Genomic DNA, 27,456 nt, shown 5'->3' with positions numbered 1-27,456 from the left:
GTAAAAACCGTGCAACGGCAAACAGGCATATGAAAAGGTGCTCAACATCATTGATCATCAGAGAAATGCAAATCGAAATTATGAGATATCATCTCACCCAGTTAAAAGGGCTTATATCCAAAAGATAGGCAGTAACAAATGCTTGGATGTGGCGAAAAAAAACCCTCATGTACGATCGGCGGGAATGTAAATTAGTATAACCACGATAGAGAACAGTTTGGAGGTTCCTGAAAAAACTAAAAATAGAGCTACCATATGACCCAGCAATCCCACTACCAGGTGTGTATCGAAAAGAAAGGAAAACAGTATGTCAAAGAGATATCTGCACTCCCATGTTTACCGCAGCACCATTCACAACAGCCAAGATTTGGAAGAAACCTAAGTGTCCATCCACAGATGAACGGACAAAGAAAATGGGGTATGTATACACAGTGGATTACTATTCAGCCATAAACAAGGAGATATTGTCATTTGCAACAGCGTGACTGGAACTGGAGGTCATTATGTTAAGTCAAATAAGCCAGGCACAGAAAAACAAACTTCACATGTTCTCACTTATTTGTGGGAGCTAAAAATTAAAACAATTGAATTCATGGAGAGAGAGAGCAGAAATGACGTTACCAGAGGCTGGTAAAGGTAGAGGGAATGGGGGTAGTTAATGAGTCCAAAAAAATGAGATAGAATGAATAAGATCTAATATTTGATAGCACAACTGGGTGACTGTAGTCAATAATAATTTATTATACTTTAAAAATAATGAAAAGAGTATAATTGGATTGTTTGTAATACAAAGGATAAATACTTAAGGTCATAGATACCCCCCTCCCCGCAACAAGATAAAACCAAACCGAACCTGTACAATGTTAAAATGGATGTGAAAATAATGGTACAAACTCATAGATTTTTAGAAATCTAGTTTACCTGCTGCCTGAGAACAGTGTCCTCTCAGTAGCACCCTTTGCAATCAGATTCTGCCCCTCATACAATTACCTGCTGGGGCTGCACGCTGTGGCTCCCAGCACTTTGAGAGGCCGAAGCGGGTGGATCACCTGAGGTCAGGAGTTCAAGACCAGCCTGGACAACGTGGCAAAACCCTGTCTCTACTAAAAATACAAAAATTAGCCGGGTGTGGTGACGTGCCCCTATAATCCCAGCTACTTGGGAGGCTGAGGCAGAAGAATCACTTGAACCCGGGAGGTAGAGGTTGCAGTGAGCCGAGATCACACAACTGCACTCCAGCCTGGGTGACAAGAGCGAAACTCCATCTCACAAACAACAAAAAACAATCACCTGTTGGAAGGATAGAGAAATAGGGCCTTGGAGACATGGTAGATTCCAGGCAAATCAAAGCATCTCCTTATTTAAAATTGGTAACCCAAGGCAAAGAATTGAGTGTGTCACCTGCCTGGCCAGAGGAAAGGGTGTTTCAGGACAGCCAAGTAGTTGAAGAAAGGTTTTACAGGTTTATCTCCCAGAAAGGAAAATTTTGCCTCAAGTATTCGGCAAAAAAATTATAAGTGCCAATGTATAACATAGCAAGAATAATAGAATTAGAAAATCCTCATTCCACAAACTCTAAAAGAAATTACTGACTCCAGCAAGGATTATCAATGGGTGAAAAAACCATGTAGGAGACTGGACATTCACATAGGGCAAAGGTAATATGACTTTACCTGGCAACAGAATAATCAGAATGTCACTACCTAAATCCAATAAACAATCTCTAATCATTAATGAAATATGAAGCACGCATCACTTACGACAGACTCCAGCCCAAATGTTTATCAGTCAAGCCCTAGAATGAATTTCCTTTCCTCTCCAAACCTCATGTTGAGATTTCATCCTCAGTGCTGGAGGTGGGGCCCAGTGAAAGGTGTTTGGGTTGTCAAGGCAGATCCCTTATGAACAGACTAATGCCCTTCCTTGGGGGTGAGTGAGTTCTCACTCTGTGACTTCCTGTGAGAGCCGGTTGTTACAAAAAGCCTAGCACCTCCCCGTTCCGCCCACCTCCTCTCCTACCATGTGAGCTCTGCACATGCCGGCTCCCCTTTGCCTTCTACCATGAGTGGAAGCAGCCTGAGGCCCTCACCAGATGCCAATGCACAATCTTGAACTTTTTAGCCATCCAGAATCATGAGCAAAATAAACCTTTTTTCTTTATAAATTACCCTGCCTCGGGTATTCCTTTATAGCAGCATAAAACAGACTACAACTTACAGTTTTGGAAAAATACAAAGGATAGAGGAACAAGTTAAACAGCACAAGAAAGCTAGCAGGCAAATTCAGAAAGTAGGATACTGTGTAGTATAGCTGGTCCAATTTCTTCAACAAGATGCTCTCATGAGGAAAAGAAAATGAGGGACTAACTTACATAGGCCCAGATGACATATGAACTAGATGCAATATGTGGTCCTAGAGTGGATCTTTTTTTAAATTTGATTAATTGACTGATTGAGACAGAGTCTTGCTCTGTTTTCCAGGCTAGAGTATAGTGGTGCAATCACTGCTCACTGCAGCCTCTGGGGGCTCAAGCAATCCTCCTGCCTCAGCCTCCTGAGTAGCTGTGATTACAGGTACACACCACCAAGCCCAGCTAATTTTTTAAATTGTTTGTAGAGACAGGTCTCCCTGTGTTGCCCAGGCTGGTCTCAAACTGCTAGGTTCAAGAGATCCTCCTGCTTCAGCCTCCCAAAGTGCTGGGATTACAGGTATGAGCCACTGTGCCCAGCCAATCTTATTTTAGAATAAACAGATATAAAGGACAGTTAGGGGATAAATAGGGAAATGTGAATATGGCCAATGTATTAGATGAGATGAAAAGTACATACGTATGCACAGAAAAATTTAGAAAGGATATCTTACTAATGTGATGGGCAGTGGGAATGCAATGTTTCTACTTTCTTAGTCTTATTCATTTGTCTATTCTAACTTTCTACAATGTATGTTTACTATTATTATAATAATGAAAGGGTATTTTTGATTTTCAAAAGGGCCTTTAACAGTATTAGCCATAGAGGTTTCCATAAGAATTAAATGAGATACATGGAAAACACTATTAGAACAAAAATATTCAATGAAAGTTGGCAGTTTTTAAAAATAAAAGAATAATCCATTTTAAGTCATTTAGGAAGTTTTATTATTAAGAACTAAAAAACCACAGCAGCAATTGTATAACCAGCAAAAAGCACCCTACGGACTACAGACCTACCAGTGGGCCTTTCTCTGACCTCCCTAATTTTATTCTTGTTCTCTTGCTCTACCCTTCTGTCTCTCCCCCAACCCCCTTTCTCTCTGTGTGTGTGTGTGTGTGTGTGTGTGTGTTTGTGTGTGTGTGTGTGTCTATCTCTGGAAAGTGAAAGGGAAGAAAAGCAGAGAATATAAAACAATCTAAACCTCATATGGGAGGAGGGAATACCAACTATCGTGCTGGATTATAGTCACTGTCTTTTGAGCCCAACACTTTGTAGAGCTACAGTTTTTAATTCTAATTGGTTTTTCATTAAATAGGAGGGCTTCATGTTTTAAAATGACATTCTGAATATTTTACCTGTTTTAAAATTACATTCTGAATATTTTACCATTTATCATTTCAAACATGAGGTTCTGTGTTCACAAAGAGGTTTTCAGCAACAAATGCATGGGCAGAGTCTGGCAGGCTCCGGGGACCTTTGGTGACAATCACACATGGGCTGCAAGATGGCATCAGGTTCTGAAAACACACACACTTACTAGGAGGGCACAAGGCTATTTTGAAGGCTGAAGGAAGAACGTGGCTCCCCCTGATTACGTGGACTCTTCCTGTTCCAAGGCCCTTGTAACATGAGAAGTAGCTTCCTGGGTACTAACTCTGTCCACTTTTCTTACCATGAGCTGTAAGCTGAGCATGCTGGCCGCGATGCTAGCTTTAGAGATTTTGAAACACCTTTAGTACTGTCCAATGAAGCAATTCCAATCAGTCTCACAAGAGCTAGAGGCTAAGTTTTACTTGGTGGGCACTAAATAAAATTAAACCGGTAAACACAAATGAAAACATAAAGTGCTCAAAATGGAATCAAGTTTCCTTAGCAGAAGGGTGGACATGAGGAGAGTGACAATGATTGTGGCAGGGGCAGACAGAGGGACTTCACTTCTAGGGACTGCAAGAGTCACACATCACACCCATTTGATGCCTTGCTTTCAATATGAATAATTTATTTCATCTGGAAGACCACCATCTTCCCTCTTTTCTTATTACATATAAGCAATTTATAATTCTCCTGCAGTCTAAGATAACACTTCAGCAGGGTGTGCAGGGCACAGAGCAGCATGTTCTGATAGGGTCCCCTCAACTATAAGAACACAGGCAAGTAGAAGCTGGATCCAACTGAAGACAGGATGTCCAGAGAGAAGGTGAAGAACAAAGGGTGGCTAAAGTTGGCACAAGGAAAGTGATACCAAGCCACGCAATAAGAAAAACTGAGATCATCTGGCAGGGTGCAGCGACTCACGCCTGTAATCCCAGCACTTTGGGAGGCCGAGGCAGGCAGATCACGAGGTCAGGAGTTCAAGAGCAGCCTGGCCAATATGGTGAAACCCTGTCTCTACTAAAAATACAAAAATTAGCTGGGCGTGGTGGCAGGCGCCTTGTAGTCCCAGCTACTTGGGAGGCTGATGCAGAAGAATCGCTTGAACCCGGGAGGCGGAGGTTGCAGTGAGCCAAGATTGTGCCATTGCACTCCAGCCTGGGCGACAGAGCGAGACTCCATCTCAAAAAAAAGAAAAAAAGAAAAACTGGGATAATCTTTTCCAAAGACCCTCATTCATTGTTTTGAGGCTGCACCCAGCAGTCAATACGCTTCTCCTTCTAGATGTCTGGGTGCTGCTGTCAATAGGATGGCATTCCACTTGCAGTTCAATAAATAGAAAGGAATCCAGCTTCTTGTTTAACAGCAGAGTGCAACTGAATCTCCTATCTATATCAATGGGAAGCTGAAAGAGCTATTCCTGGAGGCCCAAAACATTAACTACAGAGCTAGAGTCACTTATGCTCTGCTGAACCACAGGCCAGTTTCTCCATCTGTCCCACTTCTGTGAATGCGTCCCTCCCCACAAAGCACAGCTGACATGGAGCTTCTCCCAACATCCCCTCATTCACCATCTGCCAAAGAACAGCACCTGAAATCTCAATAGTCAGTCCATTTTTGCTTCTATAGGAATCTGAGACACGAGAGTCCCAACACATCGGCCCCGTGAGGTTCTCTATGCCTTGTACCAAGTGGGGAGTGACAGAGAGATGATTTAAAAAAGTAGGAATTTCAGATCAATTTTATTCAACAATGAGCCAAAAGAACTGTCTCCTTGGAAAAGACTTCTTAAATGTCAGTTCACACTGGGTGCCAGAAAACAAAAACAACAAAAACCTGCTCCGTCCAGCTGAGCTCGTGTAACTTTAGGAGTTTGTCAGCACTGACAGAGGAGCTGGCAATGTACCAGGCACATGCGGCTTGATGGTAACAAGCTGTATGGAGTTTCAGAGCAAGGGCCAGAATGGTAGACAACTGCAAACCTCTAGAGACAACAATTCACAAAAACTGCAAAGGTGCAAAACTATTTGCAAAACAGAATTTTTAATGAAAAAAACAAACAAACAAACAAAACACAGGGGGGTGGGGGTGAGGGGGAAACAGGATTTGTGCCTCCAACTTCCTGAGCAAGAAAGAGGCCTGGTGATTCACATGAGGAAAAGGCACGCTACTGACGCTACTTATTCCAAACACAATTACATTCCTCCAACAGCCGGACTTGCCCTTAGATTTATTTCAGCACGCAGAGCTCAGGGCAATGCAGTTTCCAACGACAGGAAAACCAGCCCGAGAAACCAAGACACAGCAGCCCCAGTAAAAGGCCGCCCTGTCATCAGCCAGCCCTCAGTCCTGTGCAGCTCAGCTTAGCAGCGCGGGCTGTCCCTCCTCTGCAGGTAGCTCCCAGAAGGCTGCTGCTTTCTGCCAATTCCTGGCTGCCTTTGCCTTCTTCGCTGATTTGAGGATTCTAAGTGGATGTGGGTGATTAGCAGCATCTCATTCAGAAAACACAAAGCAGTGGGAAGTCTTTGTCACTGTCTCCCTGGAGCTACACACTCCTGTATCTGATGTCTTTCCTGCTGCTGCTGGGGTCACAGGACATCTAACAGGTATCTCAAACATGGCCAGATTATGTGGCCAGAAACACCCTGACTTTCCACTCCCCAACAGTCCTCCACTTTCCTCCATCCTTTTCTCATTTTAGTAACCCCTAATACCATCTCCCCCGAGTCACTCAAGTCAAAAATCTAAGTGCCCCCTCTCCCTCCCTCAGAGTCCACCACCACCTCATCACCAAGACAGAGGGACCCTGCTTCTGGTACATGTTCCAAACACAATTACTTGGCCTCCATTTCTACTGCTACCTATTGGTGGCTTCTTTGCCACCATCATGGCATGGATTACTGTGACCACCTCCTCACAGGATGCCCCGGGACTCTCCTTCTCCCCCCAACATCCACATGGCAGCCAATCTTTCAACACTATGTGTGTCAAGCCTCTCTCCCACCTCGCCACGGCGCTCCCAACACTCCTGCCATGCTGGCCCTCCTTTATGTATTTGAATGCTTGGAGCTGATTCCCGCCTTGGGCAGAGTACTGACTGCTCCATCTCTCTGGAAAGCTCTTTCTCAGTAAATGACTGATGGTTCCTTCTCACTTCCTCAAAAGGCATCCCAGACCCACCAGCCTGAAGTCATCACCCAGGCACCTCTATCACATCCTCCTACTTCAATTACCTAAAGAGTTCTTGCCACTGACATTATCTTGTTTATTTAACCGCTTTGTCTGTTTCCATGAGAGCATTCTGGTCTTTTCATCACTGCATTCCCAATGCCTAGAACAATGCTTGCACACAGGGCACACTTAATAAATATTACTGACTACATCAGTATCTTCATCCCTTTGATCAATGATGATCAATGATGACCCAAGATACTGTGCTCTGTACTGAGAGGGATGAGGAAGGATGTGATGGCCTCGGTATTAAACAGTCACTGCTTGAACACCATGTATGATAAGAATTAGGTTGGTTAGATTAGTGTCCTCTGAAGGATTCTCTTGAAAGGGAATCATTTTATTTACACATGTTCCTGCCAGCTCTGCCCTCTTTTGGAAAACCATCAGTCTTGCCTCAAATTATAAAATGAGGTTAGGCGCAGTGGCTCAGGCACATAATCCCAGCATTTTGGGAGGCTGAAGCAGGTGGATCACTTGAGGTCAGGAGTTCGAGACCAGTCTGGCCAACATGGTGAAACCCCGTCTCTACTAAAAATATAAAATTAGCCGGGTGTGGTGGTGGGCACCTGTAGTCCCAGCTACTCAGGAGGCGGAGGCAGGAGAATCGCTTGAATCCGGGAGGCAAGAGGTTGCAGTGGGCCAAGATTGCGTCACTGTGCTCCAACCTGGGCAACAGAGAGAGACTCTGTTGCAAAAAAAAAAAAAAGTATATATAGAATGAGTAGAAGTGATGATGGTGATAATGACGATGGTGATGATGATGGTGACGACAATGAAAACAGTGATGGTGATGATGACAAAGGTGGTGATGACAGTCACCATTTACAGTGTCCCTACTGGATCCCAGCTACTCTAGTATAATGCTGCTTATCCTCAAAACCACTCTGGCCAAGCGAGCATTAGAGTCCACACTGTAATAGGGGAATTAATGGCAACACAAAGGGAGAAAGTAACTGGCCCGTCACAGCAAGTGGCAGGATGGTGGCCGAAGCTAGGTCTGACTCAACGCCTGGACTTCTTCCACTCGGTAACACTTTGAAAAGAACTGACCTCCAGTTCCTGCCAAATCTACCACCCATGGCAGCGGCAAAGATAAACTCTGAGTTGACACGTTGGTTTCACAGAAGAGATTCACATCCAAAACAGTCCATGATGTGACATATAAGATGGAAAATATGATATTAACAGAGTATAAGCCCAGGATTCACTTCAGATCACAACCTTCAAGAAACCAGGTTTTAGGGAAAACGGTACTTCCCTCCCATTTTCGTAAGCAGGGCTGGGAAAGAGGGAGGTTAAACTGTTCAGCACAGAACAGATGCTGGTCAAGTAAACATTATGAAAATGTTTGTGTCATCAATTGAGAACATTCATTTTCTCTTTTCCTGTGTACTCTGTAGCAAAAAATACACAGTTTCCAAACCACTACTAACCTTGTGAGTTCTTCTTGGAGTTGTGTGTGGTCAGGCGGAAAGAATTTCACCACAAACTTAACAACAACATGCTTTGGCCCTAAAGAAGAAGAAAAAAAGAAGTAAAGCATTTACTGATTTGTGTTTCAAATGCCATTAAAGAAAAAGACTTTACAAATACAAATAATGCATTTCATTCCAAGCTGCCAAGAGCATATCTGCCATTTTCCAAGTCACTTAACAACTGGCCAAGTTCAGCTACTAATTCACACTTCCATTAAAAACAGAAAGAGAGATCCATTTTTAAAAAATACTATGACAAAAGTACTACATAGAGCTATTAAACTTTTTCTCTGGAGACTTAAATTTTATCTAGGTTTTTTAAAATAAAGTCATTTGTCTTCCAAAATGTATCTAATTGGCTAGTTTTGCCCAAATAACGAAAACGTACATCAGTTATGCAATTCATTATATTTAACTATTTATAAGGTACAGTTGCTAATGTGTTCATCAAATATGTTTTCAGCCTCTAGGTGCTCTTCTGAGCTCTGGGGAAAACACACACCAGACGTGGCCCTGCCTTTGTCTCAACCAGCCAAGGCCTTTATAAGTATCTTATAAACCGTCTTACCAATGAGTTTAGACAAAATCAGGAAGTAGATAGGGAGTGAGGGGAGGGACACATTGAATAAGATGAATAACTTTTCAGAATTAAAAAAAAAAAGAAAAAAAACAGGACAAACTCTGCGGCCACACGCAGTGGCTCCCACCTGTAATGCCAGCAATTTGGGAGGCTGAGGTGGACGGACCACCTGTGGCCAGGAGTTTGAAACCAGCCTGGCCAAGATGGCAAAACCCTATCTGTACTAAAAACATAAAAATTAGCCAGGCGTGGTGGTGGGTGCCTGTAATCCCAGCTATTCAGGGGGCTGAGGCATGAGACTCATTTGAACCCAGGAAGTAGAGATGGCAGTGAGCTGAGATCGTGCCACTGCACTCCAGCCTGGGGTGACAGAGCAAGACTCCATCTCAATCATAATCATCATCATCATTATTATCATCTGTGATTTGGGTTGGGGTTTTTTTGTTTTGATGTGTAAGCTACAATATAAGCCATCTTAAAAGGTCTGCCATTTGGAATAACAGCAATACATTTATGTTCTATGAAATATAAGGTACTATAATGAAATCCAAATTTTAGCTGTAGTATTACAAAAGCAGAAAAATGTCTGTTTTACTTTCCACGATCATATACAAATACTAATTATGTATTATAACTTCTGTGATCACATATTCAAGTTTAAAAAAAGCAAAAATGACATACAATAAAGATGTTGACAATATGTACAAAATTGGGAGAAAAAAACAAGGCATGAAAATTAAACTCCTACATGTCACTTCTGGAGCACAAAGTAACAGTAGCAAAATGAGGAAGACGAGAAGGCTGCGCCACTTATTCTCTGCAATTTTCACTGAGCGGCTACTCAGATCCTTAGAAAACTTAAAACTAGGAAGATGCTAGCACTCAATGCCAAATGACAGCTTTGTCACACATGGCCTGTCACAGCATATGGAGGAGACAGCTACACTAATGCTTCAGCTCTGACCCAACCACAGTCAACTCTGTCTTCAGGTCTGCGCCAAAGATATAACTTCCCACTGTTAGCAGTTCCCTTCGTGCAGGGGACAAATGTCGATCTTCTAGACTCTATGCTACCTGGGCCCATGAGGCTGCGGGGCTTCTCTTCCCCCCCAACACTAGTCGTTGCCTGCCAGCCATGCTCAGGACACCCAGCAAATATTAAATGATAGCCATTTCATTGTCAGTATAAGTAACTGCTTAATTGAAATTGTAGATGATCAACATCAATTTCAACTGCACACAGGCCACACAGAAATTGTGCTGCGTGTTTATTACATCCACATAAATTGCTGTAAGTGGCCCAGTGGGGTTTCTTAATCAGACATACAAACGATCCCAAAGGTATTGTAAGCTTCATGCTCAACTAAAAGGATACAGTATTCTCAGACTTTTATCCAGACTCTGACTACATTGAAGGGCCATTTGGGATGACATTGGGACCACAGCTTGATGCTGAATTTTAACTCAAAGCATAGAGAGGGGAAGACACAAGGAGAGAGAAAAAGCAAGCATTCTTTTTCTTTGTTCCTCCCCTACACATTCCTTAATCTTTTCTTTCCAACACACAGTCTAAATGCATACATGCCAAGCTCCCTTCAGGGCTCTGCTTGCTACTCAGAAACACAAACACACACACACACACACACACACACACACACACACACACAACACACACACACACACACTTTCGGCCACTCTTTTTCCCAAACAATACTTGCATTCTGATTTCACAGGCTTTGAAGAGGAAGGACCAAAAACCTAAAAACAATTTTAGGAATAAATGGCTCCACCTCTTCCTTTTGAAAGTGACAGAAAGGAACAATGGCATAGACAAGACAAGCTCAATTATTCTGGGGTTTAAGATAACAGCAGGCTTCAGTTGTTAATCAAAACGATATTTTATTTTCCAAGCTCGGTTTTGATTATCAAACTGTTACACATTAAAACTGCAGAAGACACACATTTTAACAGTACATGGATTAGTGGATGATGAAAAAGCAATTATGGGGTAGAAGAATTAGTGTTTCTAGTGCTTCATGCCACAGGGCAAGAGATGTCTAGACATGAAACTGTCTGGCTTCAGATTTCACATCACTATTAAACATATGGTATATACTTACTTCTAATCTGTTTCACAATGGGTTTTAGGAGATCCAGCCACACCTAGAAGGGAAAAAAGAACAGATTGAGACCTAAGTTCTCAATGAAAGAGTGCAAGTATTTTGAGATTTTGTTTAAAGCTCTTTAAAATCAAAATATTTTTGAAGATATGAGGCCGTCTGTCGCATTTTTCTCCAGAATGCCGTATCTTACATTGTCTACCACTTTTATAGAACAGATCCTAATTTGCTGATATTATCCCTGAGCTTGAAAATTAAAATTGCTCCTAGACTCAGATACACATGGTTAACTAAGAATTTTTCTATTCTCATTTATACATTTATCATATTGACCTATTTGGAAAATATTAATGCATGATTTCAATAGTGACTACTAGCTGAGTGAAATACGTACATTCCTTATTGAAACAGAATACACAGATGTGTGAGTGTCTAGAAGAGCACATCTTTGAGGGATGCAGAAAGGGAATGAATATTTACAGAACGCCACCTCTGCACCACGCACTACCTATAAGCTACTGACCTCTCCAGACAAGGCCAGAGGGATCCTTGTTACCCAGGAGTGACATCTGAGACTTGCAGAGGCTAATTTGCCCCAGGTCCCTCAGCTAGAGAGTGACACTGGTAGGACTGAAATCCGATCTAACTTCAAAGTCCAGACTCTTTCACACATCTGCCTCTTGGCACACAGTCTGGGTAGCAAAATTTTCAAGGAAGAGAGAAACCTGCTGCCCTTATTAATAAAATGTAAGTTGACCATCCCATTTCATGTATTTTTTTCTTTAAACTCCCCCTTGAATTTCTAGTCATTTGAAAGGGTTCCATAGAAGCTCATATTTGCATATATGACAAAACTAAGTTAATGTGCTTAATAGAAAGAGGGTTTTATAAGTAAATATGAAAACATGAAACAGCCCTTTAGAAAACCATGCTGAGAACCACAGATAAGTTACAAAGAGAAAATGCCAACAGCTAACAGAAAATTGTTGACGTTCAGGAGTAATTTGCACTAGAAATGCAAATTAAAACAATTAAATACCATTTCCACCCATTAAATTTCCATCAAGATATGGCTGTACACACACTTGCTTGCATGTTTATATTTTATAATAGCCAAAGTTGGCCAGGGTTCAGGGAAGCAGGCACCATCTTACTCTACTGATACATGGATTAGTACAACTTTTCTGGAGACTTATTAGAGAATCAGGACCTAAGCCCTAAAAAGTATTACCCAGCCATTTCACTTTGGGAAATTATGAATTTCTGCACACACAAGGAATACTAATTGCAGCGTTTTTATAATCGTAAACATTTTTACAGTAACCTAAGTAGAACAATGTACATCGATATGACACATTACCATGCAGGCATTAAAAATCTAAAGACGGACCAGGTGCGGTGGCCAACACCTGTAATCCCAGCACTTTGGGAGGCCGAGGCAGATGGATCTCGAGGTCAGGAGTTCGAGACCACCCTAGCCAACATGGTGAAACCCCATCTGCACTACAAATATAAAAATTAGCTGGGCACGGTGGTGGGCACCTGTAATCCCAGCTACTTGGGAGGCTGAGGCAGGAGAATCACTTGAACCCGAGAGATGGAAGTTGCAGTGAGCCAAGATCGCGCCACTGCACTCCAGCCTGGGGGACAGAGCAAGACTCCATCTCGAAAAAAGAAATAAATAAATAAATTCAAAAGACAAGAGTCACAGGAGAGCCTAGACCTTTATTGAGATTTCCATGGCAGGGCAAGGCAGGGTACCCAGTTTAGGACTGGCTCGTTGGAATAATTTTGGCAGTCTCTTAATTACAGGAGCGGTCTGGAGTTGCCTGTTACCAGGCGCTGAGATGATTCAGGCAGAGGAATACTGCTCCCAGGGATGGGCAGGTCAGATAAGGGAGGCAGCCCTGGGTTGGTTTCTTTGTATATCAAAGGTGGGTCCCCCAAGCTGGGCCCTGCTAGCTCTAAGAATTGGCTAGCACTGGGAGCCGCAGTCTCTTCTTAGCCAGAAAGGTATTTTAAGATGTCAAAACACCACAATATGCAGAAAATTCTATACATGTGCAATACACACGGAAGGGGCAGAGGTAGGGAGCAAGCTTCCCTGAAAATGACCCTGTGCTAAGATCTGAAAGGGAAGAAAGACAAGCAGAATCTATGAAGACAGACAGTAAAAACCCTAGTCCTGATGCCCGGATGATCACCATGGCTGCAGAGCAGGGCTGGTGGGTCAGGAAGAGGCCTGGCCCCGCCGAGGCCACATTCAGATGCTTTGTCCTTATCCTAAGAGCAATGGGAAGGATCTACCTCATGGGGAGGACTTGATTAGAGTTGCATTTTTAAAAGATGAGTCTGGCAGCGTGAGAACAGGTTAGAAGGAGCAAGAATGGATGCAGGTTGAGCTGTTGGCAATTGTCTAGGCAAGACAAGACGGTATTTTGGACCAGAATGGCAGAAGTAGAGTTTGAGAAAGTAGATGGATTCAAGAACAATTGAAGAGGTAAAGAGCAGTGAAATGCACTGATGGATATGATACCCAAGGAAGGAAGGTGACAATAACCGGAATGACACTGAGATTTCTGCAGCAGGCATATGGGCAGACACTGGTGCCATCTCCAGAGATAGGGAGCACTGCAGGATGACTGGGGCTGAGAGGTTCTAGCCATGTTAATTTTCTGAGGTGCCCTTGGATCATACAGGAAGAGACAGTATACAACAATGACACACATTCATCTGGAGCTCAGAGGAGAAGCCTGGGCAAGACAGCTCACATTTAGAAGTCGCCACCACCCTGACTCCATGGAGGATAAGATGGCCAGCGTAGAGTCTAAAGAATTAAAATGCATGAGCATTGGCCAGTATGTCCACCATGGACAGCCAGGTAGGAGGAGAGGCAGCGTGAAGTAAAGGAAGGAGAGAACTGTGTCATGGACATCATGGGATGACAGTGTTCGCAAAGGAAGAATACTGAGAACTGTCTCAAACTCACACTAGTCCTTCATTCAGTGATTTAGCAGGTCACTTGACCCAGGGATGGGTCTGAACGTCTGGTGCACGGGGAAGAGGATGAATGGCTTCATCAAGTAACTTGGCTGTGAAGCAAGAGGCAACAGAATGGGGGGTAGCTGGCTGGGGAATCAGTAAGGGTATTGTTCATTTGCTTGTTTTGTTGTTGTTGTTTGAGGCAGCGTCTCACTGTCACCCAGATTGGAGTGCAGTGGCGCAGCCTCAACTTCCCAGGCTCAGGCAATCCTCCCATCTCAGCTTCCTGGGTAGCTGGGACTACAGGCGCAGGCCACCATGCCTGGCTAACTTTCATATTTTTTGTAGAGACAGGGTTTTGCCATGTTGCCCAGGCTGGTCTCGAAACCCTGGGCTCAAGCAATCCACCTGCCTCGGCCTCCCAAAGTGCTGGGATTACAGGCATGAGCCACAGTGCCCAGCCCATTTACTTGTCTTTAATTGGAATGACCTGCGTGTATTTAAGAAAGGGAGGGGTTAAAAACAGGGGCAAGAGGCGATGACCCATGTCCAAAGAGACCTGAGACGATGCGAACACAGAGCTGTAAAACCCAGGACACTGGCTTAGGATGGAAACAACAGCTGTGAGAGGGATAGGGGCAGGCTAATGACAGATCGAATGAGGTTCATCTTTCTGTGTTAGGAAAATAAGAAAATTCCTCTCCGATGCCTTGTGTTTCCCTTGTAAAATCAGAGAGCTGGAGGATACAGGAGAGTGGAGAAGTTTCCAAATAGTCATGCTGCTTGAGAGGGTGACTTAACCAGAGAGCCCACTGGGAGCCTGCTGTCCCGGCCACTAAACTCTCTTGCCACTGCCAGCGTGGCCACAGAACCAGCCTAAACTTCTGCAAACTCCCCAGGACCAATCAATGACACTTTGGCAGTACAGTTGCCTATTTTATGAATTGTTTTTAAACATCTCTCCGTTTCTGGCATTTCTATGGAAAGCATCAAACACAAGCACCGATTTGAGCCAAGGGAACATGTGGTTTTTTAACACGTGGGGCTGGGAGCTCAAGATGGGCCTGGGTAATTCAGTGTGTTCAGCAGCTCCGCAGTGGGAACACTGAAAGGCACCAATCACACCCCAACCCAATCAGGCTGGGTGAGGACGCGTGGCCTGTGAGGACCTATCTGTTTCCCAGCTAGATTGCAGAGCTGAGGGAGAAGGTCTGGGGCACGCTGGACTTAAAACATTAGAAATGGACGAGCTGGGAGCAGCAAAAAGAAAAAAAGAGGTTGCCACTCAACTGCAGTGAAAGCACTGGCCTTTGCTATGCAGGGAGGGTCACAGGGAGGCGGGTGGAGATGGACTAGGTCATCCTGGGCTAGTCACTTTTTCCCGCATCCTAAGCACACAGAAACCAATTACCGATGAGTTAAAAGGTAACAAAAACACCATAAGCTTTCTCTAGAGGGTCACATTTGTTATGATCTCTTTAACCCCAAACCCCTACCCCTTCAACCAAACCGTAGCCCCCGTTCTCACTGAAATCCATGCCGTTAATCTCTTGAACACACTCACACATCCACATGGCCTGACTGGAAAGGCATCTGGCTGAAATGAATGGACCTCTAGAGAAATCTCATTCCCCATCAGTAGGATTCAAAGATGCACCTGCTTACTGAATCCAGGAGCCTCTGCTCCTGGATTTATTTGTTTGCTGAGGCTGCCATAACGAAGTACCACAGACTGGATAGCCTAAACTACAGAAATTTATTCCCCCACCATTCTGGAGGCTGCAGGTGCCAGCAGCTGTGGGTTCTCCTAGAGCCCCCATCCCTGGCTTCTGGACGGCTGCCACCTCGCGGCATCCTTGCCTGGTCTTTCCCCTGTGTGAGCATTTCCAGTGTCTGTGTCCAAGTGGCCTCTTTTAAGGAGTAGGGCCTACATACACCAAGGGCCTCGTTTTAACTTAATCACCTCTTTAGAGACTTAAGCTGAGCACTCACGCCTGTAATCCCAGCACTTTGGGAGGCAGAGGTGGGTGGATCATCTGAGGTCAGGAGTTTGAGACCAGCCTGGCCAACATGGCGAAACTCCATCTCTACTAAAAGTATAAAAATTATCCAGCCATGGTGGCGCATGCCTGTAATCCCAGCTACTCAGGAGGCTGAGGCAGGAGAATTGCTTGAACCCAGGAGGCAGAGCTTGCAGTGATTTGAGACAGTGCCATTGCAGTCCAGCCTGTGTGACAACAGAGGAGACTCCAACTCAAAAAAAAAAAAAAAAAAAAAGCAACACAATCTCTGAATACACTCACATTCTGAGGAATTCAGGGTTAGGGTTTCAACGCACACAATTTTGGAGGGGACAAATTCAGCCCGTAGCACTGTTTTTCCACAATTCAGCTGCAATTTGAGCCCATCTTGCTCCATTTCAGTCAGGCGCCCTGTTTTCTTTCCTCCAATCTGATTTGTCTCTGATGCCCTGTTAATGCTACTTTCCCCATTTGGAACACATGCGTGCTTTGCACATCATTAGGTGACCTCCGCATTGTGTGGGCATCATACAGTGAACTTATACACACCTAGGTGGCATAGCCTACCACTCACCAAGGCCAGGTACAGCCTGACAGGACTGGATCTTCACTGTACCTTTTCTGTGTTTAGATGCACAGGTAGTTGCAACTCCAACAACGTGGCAACTACCTGTGCATCTAAACACAGAAAAGGTACAGTGAAGATCCAGGATTATAATCTCACGGGACCACCATCATACATGCAGCCTGTCATCCACGAGGTCAGTATGTGGCGCGTGGCTGTACTCTGAGGTGAGAGGAGATACTAAGGCCAATGTATCAAAGGGAGGGCAAGCTGAATCACTATCCCCAGAGCTGTTCTCCTCTTTCCCAAAACATCCTTTTTCCCCCTGTTATTTTGGTGGGTGACATTTTAGGCGGATTTCATAAGCAACTGGAATGTTTGAGGTGTTTTGGAAAGGGTCTTATTAAAAGATAATTCGTTATCTGATATGAGACCAGGGGCAGGGAAGGGACTAATATTTCTTGAGCACCCACTGTGTGCCAGGCAGTGGGTAAGTGCTTCACACATTCTCATTCAATATTCAAAACAATGTGGTCATTTCACACATGAATGAAGGCAAGCTCAGAGGGCTTATTCAAGCTGCTCAATGTCACATAGCTGGAATTTGACATCAAGTCCGGCTGAATCCAAGACTAATATGCTTCCCTCCAAAGCTAAAGAACTCAACAAAAGTTCAGTTCTCTTCTTAACTACCAAAACAGCATATGACAAAAACAACCTGTCAACTGTAACACATATAGGAGCCAAGAAAATATTTGTCATAGAAAAATATCCAGTGTCTAGAATTCATTGCAACAAATTAGTCTTTCTGCAGTTGACTCCTAAAAGAAAAAGAAAGAGCCAGGCGCAGTGCGCGGTGGCTCATGTCTGTAATTCCAGCACTTTGGGAGGCTGAGGCGGGCGGATCACAAGGTCAGGAGATCGAGACCATCCTGGCTAACACGGTGAAACCCCGTCTCTACAAAAAATACAAAAAAAATTAGCCGGGCATGGTGGCAGGTGCCTGTAGTCCCAACTACTCAAGAGGCTGAGGCAGGAGAATCGCTTGAACCTGGGAGGCGGAGGTTACAGTGAGCCAAGATCACGCCATTGCACTCCAGCCTGGGTGACAGAGTGAGAAAAAAGAAAAAGAAAGAAACAAAAAAACTTTACTTTGAATTCTTTGTAATAATTTGTTTCCAAGTAATTTAAAAAATTATTTTACTTTATCAATTTTACATTTGGTTATACTTAAAAGATATGTTAAGTGTGGCTTTCCTTGTAAACACCTATCACTTTCTAGAGATTTTCAATTCCGGTCAAAATAGAGTAAACAGGGACTGGATTTATTTTCCTACATAAAACAACTCCAAAAATGGAGAAAATATGTAACACAACAGATCTGAAAACATGAGACACCAAGCAATGAGAAAAGGTGATCTCCAAGAGGCAGGAAAATGAAAATGCGATCCCTGTGAGCGCCCCAGCCTACTGCCTTGAGTGAGTTTCCAGGCTCTGGTGTAGGCAGGAGGAACACAGGTAGGATGTGGCCAAATCCATGAGTAGAAGAGATGGAGGGGAGAGTTCAGGGGGGCCAAAGGGACGCGAGTTCACAGGACAGAGTACCAGGGAGTAGAGAGATACCCATAGAAAACTTAGGAGAGCTACAGGGGGTTATCCTTGAATGTGTGGGGAAGTAGTCAAGGTCAGGAAAAAAAAAAAAAAAAAAGACAGGAATGTATTAGAGGTAACAGTGCCTGGCGCTCACAGGGGGCCAGGAATACTACCTATTCCCACCAGCCAGTCTGGAAAACCTCATGATTCCTGGGGCCTTGGCAGAGCGCTGAAGAGTCACGCTTTAGTAGTTGGGAATAATTCACCCCAGACTATGCCCTACAGTGTCCAGGCTAACAAGTCTTAAAAGCCAAATCCAAAAGCATCAAATCGCTTCCAAATAACTATATCCTAGAACAAATTCAACAGAACTTACAGTAATACAAAAGTATGCAGCGTATCTGACATCCAATTTTTAAAAATCAGGTATAAGAAGCAGGAAAATGTGACCCACAAGGCAACAACAAAAATCAATAAAAACTAACCTAGAACTCACACGAATGACAGACTCCACAGAGAAGGACATGAAAACAATTATTCTAACTATATTCCATATGTTTGAAAAGTTGAGATATGGAAGACATAAAAAAGATCCAAGCTAAACTTCTACAGTGAAGATATGTACTGTGATATATAAAATCTATACTGTGAGATATAAAACGTTATGCTCTCTGGAAGACTGTAACAGCAGATCAGCATTGCAGAAGAAAATATTAGTAAACTTGAAGACCTAACAATAGAAATAACCCAAAATGAAACACACACAAAATTAAAAGAGCAACAAAACTGTAGAACACTTTAAGCAGCCTAATGTACAGTAAGTCCTCACTTACCATCGTCAATACGTTCTCAGAAAACTGCTACTATAAGCAAAAGGAAGTATAACAACAAAGGATATAAAATGAAATCATCAAAAAATTTCAACTGAAAGGAAGGCAGATAAAAGGAACAAAAGATGATGGCTAGACAAAAAGAAAACAAACAGCAAGGTGTCCAATTTAAACTGTATCGATAATCATATTAAATGTAAATGGTCTAACCCCTCCACCCCCCATTAAAAGGCAAGGACTGTTAGTCTGGATTAAAAAAGAAAAAAGCAAGTATATGCTGCCTACAAAAATACACTGCTAATGTAAAGACACAAATAAGTTAAACAAAAAAGGGTGAAAGTATACCATACTAAAAAATAATAATTTAAAAACTGAAGTGGCTATATTAGTGTTGGACAATGCAGATGTCAGAATAAAGAATATTGCTGGGGATTTTAAAAAGGGTAATTTCTTGGCCGGGCTCAGTGGCTCATGCCTAATCCCAGCACTTTGGGAGGCTGAGGCAGGTGGATTACCTGAGGTCAGGAGTTCGAGACCAGCCTGGCCAACATGATGAAACTCTGTCTCTACTAAAAATACAAAAATTAGCTGGGCGTGGTGGCGGGCACCTGTATAGTCCCAGTTACTCGGGAGGCTGAGGCAGGAGAATTGCTGGAACCCAGAAGGCAGAGGCTGCAGTGAGCTGAGATTGTGCCACTACACTCCAGCCTGGGCAACAGAGTGAGACTGTCTCAAAAATAAATAAATAAATAAATAAATAAATAAATAAAATTTTAAAAGGGTAATTTCTTAATGATAATGGAGTCACTTAGTCAAGAGCACAAAACAATCTTAAATATTTATATACTTAATAACAATTTTAAAATACATGATGAGGAGGAAACTGATGAGACTGCCAGGAGAAACAGTCATGCACCGCGTAATGACATTTCAGTCAAGAACAGGAGCATAATACATCAGTGGTATGTATTACAATCCCGTATTTTTACTGTACCTATTTTAGTTTAGAAACACAAATACTTGCCATTATAATTGCCTACTGTATTCAGTACAGTAATACGCTATAGAGACAACCATATAGCCTAGGTGTGCAGTAGACTACACCACCTGTTTGTGTAAGTACACCCTGCGATGTTCGCACAATGAAATTGCCTAAAAACACACTTCTCAGAACATATAGCCATCGTTAAGCGACGCATGACTGTAGACAAATCAACAGTTATAATTACAGAGATGTTTAATATTTCTTTCTCAATATTAGTATGTAGGCAGAAAATAAATAATAGATTTAAGCAACAGTATCAACCAACATAACCTCACTGACATATATTGAAAATTCTACCCAACACAGAACACACAGTCTTTTCCAAGTGCATGTAAAACACTTGCCAACATAAGACATATTCTGGACCATAAAACAACTATCAGCAAATTACTTTAAAAGCTTCATGTCATATGAACTACAATTTCTGACCACTATGGAATTCAATTATAAAGCAACAATTGAAGAATTTGTGAAAAATCTCCCATAGATTTGGAAATGAAATACCATACTTTTAAATAAAGAAGAAACCAAGGGGAAATGGGGAAGTACTAAAAATGAAAACACAATTTGTGGATGCCACAAAGAAATCAACCTTTGTGGGATGCCACAAAAAAAAACCCTATTAATTTAAAAAATAATCTATTACTATTTAAACATATGTAATCTAGGAAATTAGAAAATTCAAATAAGCAAAATTTTTAAAAATATGTTTTTCACCATTAGGAGATCATCATTAACACTTTAGGGAAGTGGTTCTCAAAGTTGAGCATGTATTAAAATTGCCCTAAGTAAGGGCTTGTTGAAACATACACCACTGGGCCCTGTTCCCAGAGCTCCTAATCTGGGATGCAGCCTGAGAATGTGCATTCCTAGCCAGTTCTCAGGTGATATGGATGCTGCTTGTTGGTCCGGGGACCATGCTTTAAGAACCACTGCCTTAGTACATATATTTCCAGATCTCTCATTATATATGACGTGTATGAATATAAACATTCATATACTTTTTAAAAACCAAAATGAGATTTTTTATTTTTTTGAGACAGGGTCTTATTCTGTCACCCAGGCTGGAGTACAGTGGCGCGATCTTGGCTCAATGAAACCTCTACCTTCTGGGTTCAAGTGATCCTCTTGCCTCAGCCCCCTCAAGTAGCTGGGACTACAGGTGCGAGCCACCATGCCTGGCTAATTTTTGTATTTTTTGTAGAGGGGTTTCACCATGTTTCTCAGGCTGGTCTTACACTCCTAAGCTCAAGTGATCCACACGCCTCGGCCACCCAAAGTGTTAGGATTACAAGCCTGAGACATCTTGCCTGGTCACCAAAATAAAATTTAAAAATTTTTTTCATATTTTATATAACCCCATCTGTGCAAAATATTACCAATTAAATATGTAATATAAAAACATGATTAATGAGATATTTTGCTTTCTTTGCTACTCTTAGAAATTCCACGTCTATTTCATACTTAGATTACATTTCAACTTGCACTAGCTATGTTTCAAGTGCTCATTACCTAAAGCTTAAGAACTTTGGATAAATGAAAATATAATTTTGTCTGAGACTTCTTTCCCTCTACATAATGTAGTATACCAGAGTCTGTTTATCCATTCTTCTCTTGATGGCACATGTGCGATTTCCAGTTTGGGGTTATGAATAAAACTGCAAAGAATATTCTTATACTTATTTTTATGGACATAAGCTTTCATTTCTCTTACGCAAATACTTAGGAGTAGAACTGCTGTGTCAAAAAAATTAGTGTATATTTAGTTTAATAAGAATCCTACCAGACTCTTTTCAAAATTGTTTTATCAGCTACTTCTTTTTTTTTTCTTTTTTTTTTTTTTTTTTTGAGACGGAGTCTCGCTCTGTCGCCCAGGCTGGAGTACAGTGGCGCAATCCCTGCTCACTGCAAGCTCCGCCTCCCGGGTCCACGCCATTCTCCTGCCTCAGCCTCTCCGAGTCGCTGGGACTACAGGCGCCCGCCACCACGCCCGGCTAATTTTTTGTATTTTTAGTAGAGACGGGGTTTCACCATGGTCTCGATCTCCTGACCTCGTGATCCGCCCGCCTCGGCCTCCCAAAGTGCTGGGATTACAAGCGTGAGCCACCGCGCCCAGCCAACTACTTCTTTTTTCAAAGATTTGTACCTCTCCATTTTGTAAACTTTCCTCTCATCAAATACTCAGGCAATATTCAAATTCCTCCAATTAACTAAAGAATGTCCTTACTGATGATCTGTCAAAACTAATGGCCAAACCAGGACCATGTTTCATATCTGGTTATGTCCTCTAAGTCTCTTTTAATCTATCCTACTATCCCACTCCCCCCAACCTTCCCTTTTTGACAACACTAATCTAGTGAAGGAATCTATGTTTAATAAAATTTGAACTGAAAATCGTAGAATATGGTTTTACATATTTACAAAAAAAAGCTTTAAATGAAAAAGAAATTAACGACAGATCTGTAAACCAAACTACAAAATCAAACGTAGTACAGGCTATCCCTATGCACTTGTGTACTGAACTCATTAAGCAGGATTTGGTATTAGAGATAAATGTAAAGGGAAGTTTTGGAATCAAACCAAGACAATATTACAATGCAATGTGTGGGGTTTCAGGGAGCCTTGACTTGAAGGGAAGCTTTAATATCTGCAATCTTTACTTCTTAAACAGGATTCAGCAGACCTCAGGCATGATCCTTGTAAAACATCAATTACTCAGTTTAAACTATTTTAAAATCATTTGTTTAATTTTCATTAGCTTCAAATGACTCATTTCAAAAGATTTCACATGGGTATTATGGTTAATGGAACTTTTAAAAATTGTGGTAAGAAGAGTTAACATGAGATCTACCCTCTCAAAATTTTAAGCATGCAACATAGTGTTAACTATAGACAAAATGCTATACAACCCTTTAAACTATCATTTGTTTATTCTGCTGTATACCTTTTTCCTTTTCAACCTTTAAAAAATATTTAATATTAAAATAAACAGATGCTTAAAACTGCACAAAGCAGGCCGGACGTGGTGGCTCATGCCTATAATCCCAGCACTTTGGGAGGCTGAGGCAGGTGGATCACCTGAGGTCAGGAGTTCGGGACCAGCCTCACCAACATGGAGAAACTCCATCTCTACTAAAAATACAAAATTAGCTGGGCATGGTGGCGCATGCCTGTAATCCTAGCTACTTGGGAGGCTGAGGCAGGAGGATCACTTGAACCCGGGAGGCGGAGGTTGCAGTGAGCCGAGATTGCGCCACTGCACTCCAGCCTGGGCAACAAGAGTGAAACTCTGTCTCAAAAAGTAATAATAATAATAATAATAATAATACTGCACAAAGCAAATGTATAGCTTAATGAATTATTAGATGGTAAACACTCTTGTATCCATCAACCAAGTCAAGAAATCGAACTCTGCTGGTCAACTCCTTCCAAACTCAACTCCTGCCCTCTACAGGTAACCACTATGCAGAGTTTCATAGTAACTGCATAAGTCTGTAATGTGTTATTTCGCCACATGGTGCATCTTTATACACCAGAGTTTAGTCTTAAGACTAAACCGCTGTAGTCTTGAGACTCATGAGTGGTTTAGCACCATCCGCTTGGGTAATAAGTACGTTTTCACTCAGAGTTCATGGGCGATCTGGTTAAAAGTGTGTGGTGCCCCCACCCCCAAACTGCTTAGTCTTTTAGTCTTAAGACTAAACTCTAGTGTATAAAGATGCATCATGTGGTGAAATAAAACATTACAAACATATGCAGTTACTCTGAAACTCTGCACAGAGGTTACTTGTAGAGGGCAGGAGTTTATATTGTTTAATCTATAGCTTCCTCTTCCATCTCTTTCTTTTCCTCACTGTTGACTTGGAGGGTTTCCTGGAGTTTGGATTTTGCTGACTGCACGCTCACAGTACTATTCAACATGATCATCTTCTCTGTAGTTTCTGCAATTTGGCAGCTAGATCCACCTGGATCCTTTGGTAAGGCCAAACGTGGTGTCTCAGGAAGAACACATTGAAGTCTCTGTTTTTAAAATATCATTACAACCTTGATACATTTTTGTTACTCATTTTTATGTGAAAATTGTTTCCTAATCTATTTAGAAGTAGTCATGGTTTAGAGTAGCTTTTCAAAGCTCCCACAGCTTCCTCATCTATTGTTTCTGTACGGTGTTGAAGGATGTGGAAGTGTGCTTTCTCAAGTTCCCTGGCTCGATTTCCCTCCTTCTCTGTCATTTATCTCTGTTGTCCCAACTCAGTTCCATCTGGGCTCCCTTCTCAGTATTCTCTCTTGAGTGGTGGCCTGTCTCAAGGGGCAGCTACTGGTCACTGGAGCACAACTGCTCCAGCCCTGTTAGGCCTTACCCATTCCAGCTGCTCTTCTCAAACCACTCCCCTGTGACTTCCAGTGGCAGTTTGAGGATTCTCTTCTCCCACCCATCAGATGCCCTATCGTTTCCTCGTTTCTTCCTAAACAGACACCCATGGTGTGCAGGCCTTGGCACTAGCTGATGTTCTGTCTCCAGCTGCTTGTTCTTTGGGATCTAGGACTTACTCTGGCATCTAGTTTTGCCACAGATGTTGTCCATGGGTTTTTGATTTTGCTAAGTAGCTGTCTTAATGTATGGCCTTGGGTTTGAGAAGATCTAAAAACTATGCTTCCACCACCACCACCATCTTCTTAGAACTGTATATCCATTTTGAAACATATTAATATTTCCATGTATTTTTTCTTTAACCACTGATATGGTTTGGGTATTTGTCCCCTCCAAATCTTGTTGAAATGTGATTCCCAGTGCCGGGGGTGGGGCCTGGTAGGAGGCGACTGGTTCATGAGGGCAGGTCCCTCATGAGTGGTTTAGCACCAGCCCCTTGGGTAATAAGTATGTTTTCACTCAGACTTCATGGGCAATCCAGTTGTTTGTGTGTGGTGCTTCCCCACCCCTAATTGCTCCCTCTCTTGCAACATGACACGCCTGTTCCTCCTTCACCTTCTGACATGAGTAAAACCTTCCTGAGGCCTCACCATGCTTATAGAGCCTGCAGAACCATGAGCCAATTAAACCTCTTTTCTTTTTTTTCTTTTCTTTTTTTTTTTTTAGATGGAGTCTTGCTCTGTCGCCCAGGCTGGAGAGCAGTGGCGGGATCTCAGCTCACTGCAAGCTCTGCCTCCTGGGTTCAGGCCATTCTCCTGCCTCAGCCTCCTGAGTAGCTGGGACTACAGGCGCCCACCACCACGCCCAGGTAATTTTTTGTATTTTTAGTAGAGACGGGGTTTCACCCTGTTAGCCAGGATGGTCTTGATCTCCTGACCTCATGATTGGCCCACAGTACTAGGATTACAGGCATGAGCCACCGTGCCCGGCCAAACCTCTTTTCTTTATAAATTACCCAGCCTCAGGTATGTCTTTATAGCAACATGAATGGCCTAACACAAGCACATTTCTTATTCAGGTATGATACGGCCAACAGCTCAGCAGGCTACTGCCATTCAGAAGAGGGTTTATTATTCACAGTTCCCAGGAGGAAGGGGTCCACCACTCCACAAGGAAGTACCAGGGCTGGGCTGGAGGCAGAGGGAGAGGGGGACGGGGAACAAGGGGAGGATCGCTTCCGTGGGGAGGCGAGGCTGGGCAGGGTAAGCAGGTTTAGCACTGGCTGATCTGCATCATTTCTGTGGGCTCTGGGGTGTGGCTGGCTCTGGTTGTGGGTACCTGGCCCTGGAGTGACTCTAAGGCAGGGGACTGTTGACTCCTCCAGTGTGAGAACCAGCAGGACGGAGGTGGCTGGATAGGGCTCTGGATTGGCTAATTGGCAAATAAAAGGTACACTCACAGGAAGCCATTTGCCATCTCTAAGAATTGGCTAACCTGGGGAGGGGAAGTAGCTCCCCAGTCAACAAGGCCTCAGGTGTCAGAGAGTACAGAAAATTAAAAAGTACAGAGGAGAAAGATCAGGGGTTGCCAGGGACTCACGAGGAGAGTGGGATGAACTGGAGGAGCACAGGGAAGGATTAGGGTGGTAACACAACCGTGTGTAATACTGTTGTGGTAGATGCAAGTCCGGATACATATGCCAAAACCCACAGAATGTTCAACAGGAAGAGTGAAGCCTAATGTCAAGTTTGGACTGCAGTGAATGAATGATAATGGATTGACACTGGCCCATCAGCGAGGACACACATGCCACACTAAGACACGGTGTCAGTAACGGGGGACGCTGTATGTACGGACAGAGCAGGAGCAATATATAGGAACCTTTGTACTTTTGGCTCAATTTTGTTGTCAACTTAAATCTTCAATACAAATATTAAATCTATTAATTAAAGAAGCAAAAACCCCCAAAGCCCCCAAATCAGTTATTTTCCTTCCCACTTGAGAGCTGGAGCATCCCCCATAGCTGTATTTTCCAAGGGACCTGTCCTCCCAGACTCTCTGCTTGAGGGGAGCTTTGCCTCCCCTGGGGACCTGCCTGTCAATACAGTCACCATCAGATGGTGCTGCCCCGTGAGGTGACCGAGCCGCTGTACAGCCTCTCACCTCTGCTGGCTTCCCACACCTGCAGGCTGTCCTCGATCCTGTGACATTCTTCATCCTTTACACTTCCCATGTTCCTTAAAAAGCTCCTCCTCACCTCAGAGGTCCTCAGACCCCTAGGAAGAAGCGAGGGCAGATGCTGCGGCTAAGCACAGATGAAGGAGGTGTGTCTGACTCCAGCGGGGTCTAGAAACCTCCAGCAAGGGATGCCTGTCATCCCCGGGAGCTGCAGTTTCCGTGACCTCCTGCCCCTCAAAAGCAGGCCCACTATTGACAAAGCTTTTCTCCTAGCATGGAGGACAGAAAATGAATGACAAGGTGCCAATCTTCTTCCTGGAGCTTCACCAGTATTTATTTATAAGAAACCAGAATTCTTTTCATCAGGCCAGTGAGCATTGTCTTTTTTTTTTTTTTTTTTTTTTTTGAGATGGAGTCCTGCTCTGTCGCCAAGCTTGAGTGCAGTGGTGCGATCTCGGCTCACTGCATCCTCCGCCTCCTGGGTTCAAGTGATTCTCCTGCCACAGCCTCCCAAGTAACTGCGAATATAGACGCGTGCCACCAAACCGGCTAATTTTTGTATTTTTAGTAGAGATGGGGTTTCGCCATGTTGGCCAGGCTGGTGTCAATCTCCTGACCTCAAGTGATCTGCCTGCCTCGGCCTCGCAAAGTGCTGGGATTACAGGCATGAGCCACCCGCCCAGCCACAATGTCATTTTAATAAAACAGTGGTGGGCTGGCTTCACTGGTTTCTGAGTTAAGACTGCAAAAATGAAATACAACAGATATCTAAGTGCCTACTATGTGCCACGAGACCTGCTGGGCTCATCACTGTAAAGTATCTGATTAGCCCTCATAATAACCTTGTAAAATGGTCATTTATTCCTCTCATTTCTCAGATGAAGTACAAAATCAAGGA

General features: G+C 43.2%; 1 protein-coding gene across 3 annotated transcripts in view; it reads right to left on the bottom strand.

Annotated features, from left to right (window-relative positions):
* FARP1 (FERM, ARH/RhoGEF and pleckstrin domain protein 1) overlaps nt 1-27,456 on the bottom strand; it is a 314,829-nt gene that overhangs the window by 71,507 nt on the left and 215,866 nt on the right. For all 3 annotated transcript variants that reach the window (XM_032151148.2, XM_032151146.2, XM_058438026.1), the window contains exons 4-5: nt 10,973-11,015; nt 8,231-8,309 (exon numbers count right to left, since the gene is read on the bottom strand). In XM_032151148.2, coding sequence (XP_032007039.1) covers nt 8,231-8,309; nt 10,973-11,015 — 122 coding nt within the window. The remainder of the gene's footprint in view (nt 1-8,230; nt 8,310-10,972; nt 11,016-27,456) is intronic.

This window comes from Hylobates moloch, unplaced genomic scaffold, assembly GCF_009828535.3.
Source record: "Hylobates moloch isolate HMO894 unplaced genomic scaffold, HMol_V3 SCAFFOLD_4, whole genome shotgun sequence".
NCBI classification, from domain to species: Eukaryota; Metazoa; Chordata; class Mammalia; order Primates; family Hylobatidae; genus Hylobates; species Hylobates moloch.
This window is presented reverse-complemented; position numbering and strand designations above follow the sequence as displayed.